The sequence below is a fragment of the Nannospalax galili genome, unplaced genomic scaffold (assembly GCF_000622305.1).
Source record: "Nannospalax galili isolate Female #2095 unplaced genomic scaffold, S.galili_v1.0 scaffold1191, whole genome shotgun sequence".
Classification (NCBI taxonomy): domain Eukaryota; kingdom Metazoa; phylum Chordata; class Mammalia; order Rodentia; family Spalacidae; genus Nannospalax; species Nannospalax galili.
The window spans coordinates 1,952,512-1,961,407 of record NW_008330570.1 but is presented as its reverse complement, the minus strand read 5'-3'; the positions used below and the strand labels follow the sequence as shown (position 1 = coordinate 1,961,407).

General features: G+C 50.9%; 1 protein-coding gene across 2 annotated transcripts in view; it reads left to right on the top strand.

The window, feature by feature from the left end:
- Positions 1–8,896, top strand: part of Klhl29 (kelch like family member 29) — a 306,193-nt gene that overhangs the window by 283,949 nt on the left and 13,348 nt on the right. For both annotated transcript variants that reach the window (XM_008848872.2, XM_029553969.1), the window contains 2 exons: positions 5,535–5,737; positions 6,869–7,128. In XM_008848872.2, coding sequence (XP_008847094.1) covers positions 5,535–5,737; positions 6,869–7,128 — 463 coding nt within the window. The remainder of the gene's footprint in view (positions 1–5,534; positions 5,738–6,868; positions 7,129–8,896) is intronic.

Here is an 8,896-nt window from a genome sequence, read left to right as displayed (position 1 = left end):
TGCCCCCAAAAGGGAGGCAGGAGCCATGTCATGAGGTTTGCTTTAAGCATAGAAATGTGATAGTCAGGTCTGTGACTTATAAAAATGACAGTCAGGGCTGGAGATAGAGCTCAGAAGGAGAGCACTTGCCTAGCATGTACAGGGTCCTGGTGTGATATCCAACAGCAGAGAGAGAGAGAGAGAGAGAGAGAGAGAGAGAGAGAGAGAGAGAGAGAGAGAGAGAGATCAATGTGAGACTGAGCAGGGAAGCCTGGTCCTCCTAGCATGGCTTCCAGGACAGCAGCCAAGCCCTTTCAGCCCCAGGCCCTACCTTGTTCAGGCTCTTTCCTAGTATTCTTCCAATGGTAAGATGACAGCAGCTAACTCCTCTAAGCCACCCCTCACCTGGTGACAAGGAGCTTTCTAGGTATGTCACCCTGAGGAGCCAGTACTGTGAGAATACCTGTTTTATAGATGAGGATCTTGAAGCCTGAGACATTTAACTGACATTTAGATCTGGGCTTCCATTTAAGGTCTGACTCTGAAGCTCTTGCTCTTAACATCCATCCTCTAATCTAGAGACCAAAATCGTAGTATCTGTGTGTGGGCAAAGGCTGTAAGGGAAGAAAGTAAAATCTCAGGGCTGACCATGGAAACGAATGGAGATGCAAGGAGAAGCGGGGAGCATGTGCATTGTGTGTGTGATGTACATGTGGATGTTCGGAACACTGGCTGCAAGGCTTACCCAAGAAAGACAGAATGTCTAACTCCAGGCCTGGTGGCGCACACCTGTAATCCCAGCATTCAGGAAGCAGAGACAGGCAGATCTCTGTGAGATTAGAAGCGAGGCTGATCTATATAGCAAGTTCCAGGCCAGCTCGGGCTTTGAAAAAAAAAAAAAAAAAAAAAAAAAAGGAAGACAGAATCCCCCTTCAAGACAAGCACTTGCATGCAGATCTGCAAGGGGGACTGGGTCCTCTAGATAAAGCCTGAAGGGCAGGGCCCTTGGACAGAAGTGCATGAGGTGAGCCGCAGGCTAGGGGAAAATGGAGAGCCACAGGCCTGCCCACTTGACCCTTGGTTGAAAAACCTGAGTCCATGAGATGATCAGAGTACAAGGAACTAGAACACTGCCTTTGGCCAGTGAGGTGTATCCATCCCTCCCTCACCTCATACAGGCATGGAGGGAAACCAGCAGTGGCCCTGAGGGGTGGTCTCCCAGATCCACAGTTGTATCTCGCTCCCAACATGTAGGATCTGCTCTGAATTTCTTTTCTTTGACCCATGCAAAATCCCAGGCAGATTCTCAACATTGAGACTGTCTCATGAAGCCCAGGTGCCACAGAGACATTAGCAAAGACAAATCACCTCTGCTTAATGTCTGGCTAGCTAGCCTCCAGGCCCATCAGAGCATGTGGCTGTCCTTTTTTTTTTTTTTTTTTTTTGTCTTTTTTGAGACAGGGTCTCCCTGTAGTGAGAATGGCCTGGAACTCACAGAGATCCGTCTGCCTCTGCCTCCTGAGTGCTGGGATTAAAGGCGTGCACCACCACACCCGGCATGACCATCCTTCTTAAGAGACATCAGAGGTGTCCCCTTGCCCTTACCAGCACTCCCCAACATGTCTCCCAGGCAAGGTGTAGGAGAAAATGCTCAGACCACATAAGAGCTGTCTCTCACCATACAAAGGGGACAGAGGCCTAAGTATGATAGGTCTACCCTCCACCTGAAACTCTATTAAAGCATGCATGACGTTTGAATTCTATTCTTTTTGCATATTGAATAAAAATAGATGGATGAGTTCACTGATTTTTCTAAGCTGGAGGCTCTGGACTTCTTATTCCTTCTCCAGCCATGATATGGTAGGCTAGGGTAGATACTGACTCTGTGCCATTCCTCACCAACTAACACAGAGCCTTTCATGTACCAATAAAAGATGCACACCCAGGACCTCCTTCCTCTAGAGGCTAGGTATTTGTGGGTGGCAGCACTTGCCCCCTTCCTTGGCTAGAATATGCAGATGTGCCTTAGAAACAAGTCAGCAAGAAAAGGGATTGACACCTCTTGGATGCTGGCAAGATGATGGAGACCAGATCCACTGCTTCCTCTCAAAGGGTGGTCCAAGGTCTACCAAAGTCTCTGGGACCTAGTGAGGCTTGAGTATGCCCAAACACTGTACTGTGAAGTTAAGGACATGAGCAGAGTAGGAATCACATCAGAAGGACAGAACAGAATGCCAGCCATGTTTATCACTGGCCCACACCTATCTGTCACTATTTCCCCACACTTCGAGACAGTGCCCAGTTCCAATGTGCACAGTGTAAGCATCTGACCATGGAGGCAAGTGAGGTAACTCTGCTTCAAAGTTTAGAGAGGACAACTTATCCCAGAAGAGTCCTCTACTAATAGTGGGGTCTCCAAGGTCCTACCAGTTGGGGATAGGCATTCCTGAACCATCTACAGACCCAGCCCTGCCAAGCAGCAGCTGTGCCCAGAAACCTGGACTCTCCTGGGTCAGCCCCTTCTTGGAAGAAAGTGACTCCAGACATCTTTAGTCTCCTTGCAGAACCCTCAGACACAGTGTGTGTTGGGGCTCCACACATCTGCCCTGCCAAGTGTCAGAATTACAATGTTACTACTGCTTGTTCCTGTGCCACTGTATAGCCTTGCACCATTGTGTTGTGGCCCTAGGGGGCCAGCAGCTCACTCATGTCACCCCATGACTTTAAATGGAATAGTATGCTCAGACCCCAAGAACCAGCTCAGAAGAAGACAGAACAGTCACCTGTGAAGAATGCAGTGTTATATCAATGATTGGAGTCATCAGGGGAGGGGTCCCCTGAGGGACCTCTGCTTAGAAGGAGGAGGCCTAAAGAGTACCAGGTCCAGGCCTACAACAATCTAGTGATTGGAGAGAATCACTGCCAGCCTTTCTTGGCCCTCACAATCCTCTGAGCCACATATGAACCACTCAGTACACATCACCTATGAGTCAGTAAAATATACAAACCTCCCTGGGCCACACCTCCTCCAGATCTTGAGCTTAGTTACCTTCTTTACACTCCCTCATGTTCTATAACCAAATGGAGAGGAATGACTCTTTCAGCCCCAGGGGCCACTGGCCACTCCCTGCAGATCATTTGCCCAATGGAGGACAGCCACCCTCACACATCCTATGGCCAGGGTCCTTTCTTCGCCACACCCTTCAGCTCCTGTTCTCAGCTTCTCAATTCTGGTATTCTTCAGCAATGCAGACACTTCATCCCCAAGACTCTCTCCCAGGCTCAGACTCAAGAAGCCACAGATAGTTCCCAATACTGCACAGCCTAGCACCCCTCCTTACCTGGTCAGCCAGAGATGTGTATGTATGAGTGTGTGTGTGTGTGTGTGTGTGTGTGTGTGTGTGTGTGTGTGTGTGTGAGAGAGAGAGAGAGAGAGAGAGGGCGCTACGCCTTGAAATCCTACCTCAGCTCTTCATTGGGTTGAGCTCATCTGCCAGTGGATTCATAGGGACACAGCTAGGCTGGCAATTGTTGGAGGCAGCAGTGACAGGGGCCTTGAGAAAAGGTAAACAGCCCATGTTGGCCCCATCAGCCCTACCAGGCTATGACCCAGCATGACTTCCATGGAGCAGGAAGGGTATACAGAGAAAGACCAGACAGTGGGGGTGAAGGCAGAGGCAGCAAAGAGGTTGACCAGATGGCCTCTGAGGTCTGGGGCACTCTGGATTTCTGAGATCTCAAGGGGGAGTGTGATGAGATTTTTTTTTTAACCTAATACAGCCAACCCACATGGGAATCCATATCAACAGCAAAAGATAGGTGTATGGAGTCACCTTAGCAGTCAGTATGCAAGTGTGGGTCTAGAGGAACCTCAGCCCAGACCTTCTTTATGGCTTGTACCTTGCCTTCTCAGCTTCCTGGCCTTGCCCAGGTCATAAAAGCACAAAGCCTATGGCCTCTGGTCACATGAGCCATTTGTGGGAAGGGAGCAGGGTCTCAATGTGACCTGCACTCTGCAGTTGTGTCTGGGTTTCAAAGGCCTTTGCCTGTGAGCATGTTGTTCTGATGGTAGATTGCAGGTACTGTTGTATAAAGGAGTCCAGGTAGTGAGGGAAATTCCTCCAACCTGAGTTGGACTAAGTCCAGTGAACTTTAAGGATCATCTAGTTCAATCTTGTTTTGCAGAAGAGAGGCTGAGGGCCAGAGAGGCTCAGGCTATCTGCCTGTCAGTGGCAAAGCAGGGAACCCAGGTCCCCTTGCTCCCTGCTAGTGCTCTGTCCACTCACCCAGCAGCTGCCCTCCCCCCACAACCTCTGGCCAACCTACTATCTTACCAGGCACCATTCCACCTCCACTATCTGTCCCAGGTGCACCCAAGGGACCAATCACAAGAGTCTTGACCCCCTGGCTTTCCCAGAAGTTAGTGAGTGGGCCTCAGAGATCACCACCCTGCCACAGCCCCAGTCAGGGCCAAGTTTAGTGAGTGAAGCTAGCCTGGTGGAAATTACCAGGCTGGGGTGGCCAAGCAGATGGCTTCTGAGAAACTTGCCTCCTGACTTAACGCTCTGGGTGTTTTTTCTCCCGGCCTCACTTCTGTATCGGTGTTGTTCTCGCTTCATCTTATCTGTTTCCTTCCAGGTCCAGCTGTAGGGAGCGGCTGCCAGGCCTTAGGAGCCTTTGCAATGGTTTTGTATTTCTGTAGACACCAGATATAAACATACTGATATATTTGTGTCCCTCCCCTGCTCCCCCTCCCCCAGTTCACAAGCCCGATGCACACTCTACACGCAGGCCACTCTGACCTCTGACCCCGTGTTCCATGTGGCAGGAGGGCCCCCCTGCCCCGGGCCAGGCCCCAGATCATGGCTGCTGGCTGTCTGTGGCGGAAGTCCTTGGTTGTTCCCCTCTCCCCCTCCCAGCTCTAACCATTCTGTCGTCTATCTCGTCTCGTCTTCAGTTTCAAAGCAATGTCATGAAGGGCTTGGCTTCCCTTCCATGCCTAAAAGGAAACAATATGTTTTTTGGAAAGCTTGGGGTTGGAGGGACTTCTGGGCAGCCTCTGGATGCCCTGGGTCTTCAAGAAGCGCTCAAAGGATGGCTCCTGATTAGCTAGGATAGCAGCTAATCAGGAGCCTTCGAACCTCAGCCCATAGGAGACTGCTATGTGAGGCAGTGGGTCCTGCTTGCCTGGACGTGCTGGTCTCCTTTGTTGCAGACGACAGGGCCAGCAGGGGGCTGAACCGTATTGTTTCCCTTTGAGGCCAGTCCTGGTCCTCGTCCCCATCCACAGCTCATGCTTTTTGATTTGCATCTTTTTTTGCATGGACATGCCGAGTAGTAATAAGCAGGGTTTTCTGTTCTTTTGGGCGCCTCTGGTCAGACTCTTCTCTTTCAGATCCTGTGTCAGGTCATTAGGTTCAGGTGTGTCATTGCTGTGTCCTTTTAAGTCCTAAAACGAAGGGCGTGAATGAGATGTACAGGGAGATCTGGCCCTGTAAGGAAGCGGCAGTGACTGCGGGGGCAGCAGATGAGGTCACCCTGGTCTCTGTGCCTAGGTCTGTGCAGGATGGCAGCCAGAGCGGCCGAGAGAAGCTGGAGCTGGTGCTGTCCAACCTGCAGGCTGACGTGCTAGAGCTACTGCTGGAGTTCGTCTATACCGGCTCGCTGGTCATCGACTCGGCCAATGCCAAGACTCTGCTGGAGGCAGCCAGCAAGTTCCAGTTCCACACCTTCTGCAAAGTCTGTGTGTCCTTTCTCGGTGAGCCAATCAGTGGGCCTTTATGTTGGTTGGGGGAAATGGTGCAGATGTGTGAAAAATTCCCAGCCAGCAAGAATTGAGAGAGAAGGACTGCATGTCCCCTGATCTCTCCAGGATAACTAGATTCTACATGAGCATTTGGGTGGCTTGATGGAAAGGTATGCACTGAATGGGTCACTATGGCCTTGAGGGCTTGCCAGCACCACTGACAGAGGAGCTGTGTAAAAAGCCTTTGCATGGGGACCCTAAGCCTGGAAAGAAGCTGCCCACACTTTGTTTCCCTTTTAACATAAGAATACCCAGGCTATTCACATGCATAAATAGGTCTCAGACTCTGAACTGACCCTTAGAAGCCCAGAGCTGCTTTGGGATCTGAGTGCTGGGCTCACTTCTGGACCCCCTGCCCAGAGCCTGCTCACTTTGCAGCTTTGTTGTTGTGGAGTAGGGGACAAGGAAAGTGTCACAAAGAACTTGTAGCTTGGGGTATGGTGTACAGAAAGAAAAGGCTAGAGGTTGAGAGCAGATCAGGTGGGGGCAGCTGTGGGACTAAACCATCCAAGAGGGTCAGGAGGCAGAGGGACAGAGTGAAGCTTGTATCCTGTTCTAGCCTTGAAGAGCCACTAGCGAGATCTCAGGAAAGCTGGCCAGACAGACCACAGGGTCCAGATGGTTGACTGGGGAAGACAATGGGTTGATATGTGAAGGCTGCTACTGTTGACGTGACTTAAGGAAGGTGTCTGTGACATCAGGCATGCCTATCATGATGGTGGAAGACACCAGAAGTCTCAATGTGGCTTCTGCTCCCAGCCTAGGCCCAGGCCCTGAAGCCTCAGCCCTCCCTCCTCTGGCAATAAAGAAGCTCACGTCATCCCTCACAGCCTTGATTTTTCTGCCATGACCTTCAGGCATAGAGAGAGGCCCTGAGAAGTCCACATGAGCCAGGGCAGAGGAAAACCTGGGAATAGATCTAAGACTCAGGGTCACGGGAAGTGTGCTTATTGGGACTATGGATACTAGAGACAGTCACAAGAACACGGGTTGAGTTCAGAGGAAGATCCAGGGATGGTGGTGGGAGCAAGAGATGACCCTTGCAAGGCCCTTAGGTCAGTGGCTGTGCACTTTCATCCTCAGAGAAGCAGCTGACCGCCAGCAACTGCCTGGGCGTGCTGGCCATGGCTGAAGCCATGCAGTGCAGCGAGCTCTACCACATGGCCAAGGCCTTTGCGCTACAGATCTTCCCTGAGGTCGCAGCCCAGGAGGAGATCCTCAGCATCTCTAAGGACGACTTCATCGCCTATGTCTCCAATGACAGCCTCAATACCAAGGCTGAGGAGCTGGTCTATGAGACAGTCATCAAATGGATCAAGAAGGACCCTGCAGCACGTGCACAGGTAGGCCTACCCCACCTCTGTCCCTGCTCAGTAGGTTTGAGGGGCCCTACAGGAATGGGGTCCACAGCAAGGATGAAGGAAAGTGAAGAAGGCAGGGCTACCTGTCTAACCAGCAGGGCTGTACAGGAGCCAGAAGGCAGAGAGAGGGAGACTGGTCCTGCCTCCCCCGCCACAGCCCACCCACACATACAGCAATCAGGGAAGGAGAGTATGGAGAGAACACCAGTCTCCAGAGGGCTCCCCAGGAAAGCCAGTTTACCCGGAAGGAGTCCCCAAGCTCGCCAAGGGACCACAGTGCCTGGGTGGATGTCACCTGGGTCTTGCAGAGAAAAGTAAGTACCTGAGCAGGATGAGTGGGAACCCAGGAGCTCAGACCCCACACTCTGGCAATGGAACCATTCTGGAAGTGGGAAAACACTGTCTGTGTGACAGGAGAGAATGTGAGACTGCCAGAGGAGAAAGCTAGAAAAATCAGAGCCAGAGTGTGGCTGTGAAAAGATGGAAGTGTCCCCAGAGTTGCCCAAGTCACATGGACCCAGTGAGTCCATGCATCTCTAGAATGCCCTAGCTACTGGCCCTGCTCAGAAAGGAGTTGCTTTAGTTCTTGTGGTAAGGAGCCTGCAAGTCAGGGCAGCTGCAGGAAGCCCTTGAAAGGGCTCAGAATGCAGCCAAAGAACAGCAAAACAAGGACGATGGCCCAGAAGTAACAACTAGGACAGAGTCAAGGAGGCCAGACTCCAGGACGTAGGGAAGCCATGGACTACTGGGTAAGAAGGGATGTTACATTTCATTGAGGGTAAGAAGGACAAGAGCAAGTATGATGGCACACTCCTATAGTCCCAGCACTTAGGAAGTAGAAGCAGAGAGGATCAATAGTTCTAGATCAGCCTGACTACATGGTGAGCCTTGGTCAGTCTCAGCCTGGCCTATGATAAACCCTGTCAGAAGAATAGAAAGATGAAAGAAGAAAGAAAGGAAGAAAGAAAGAGATAAAGAGAGAGAGAGAAGGGAGGGAGGGAAGGAAGGAAAGAGAAAGAAAGAAAAAGAAAGAGAGGGGAAGAGGGAGGAAGAAGAGGAGGAAGGAAGGAAAGAAAGAAAGAAAGAAAGAAAGAAAGAAAGAAAGAAAGAAAAGAAAGGGCTGGAGAGATGGCTCAGTAGTTAAGAGCACTAATTGTTCCTGCAAAGGGCACCTTTGATTCCCAGAACCCACATGGCAGCTAACAACCATCTGTAACTCCAGTTCCAGGGGAATCTGATGCCCTCTTCTGACCTCTGCAGACATTGCATGACACAGGTGCACTTACATACATGCAGACAATACACTCATACACATAAAATAAAAATAATAAAAATATTTTTTAAAAAAGGAAAGGGAGGGAGGGAGAGAGGCAGGGGACAGGGACAAGAGGTGACTAGTGGTGTTGGTTGATATGGGATGCAGAGATGGCTTTCCCCCAGCCTCAACTCTGCTGCTGCTGAGATCTCAGAGTCCAGAAGAAGGGAGACTTCACCTGATCAGGTTGGCAGGAGGCACTTTTTTTTCAGAGGAAGGAAATTAGGCTGAGTGCCCAAGGACAGTAACTGCCACAATTCCCTACATCTCCCCAGTCTATGCCCATAGCCCACAGCTTTCCCCTCACTTCCAACCCTCTGTCTCCCAACCCTATTGGACATTCCCAAGAGGGTCCCCAAGTCCATCTCTCTCAACCTCTTGGGCTCGTCAGTTCAGTCCTGCGATCTTCCCAGAACACAGCTTGGGTCCCTCAGA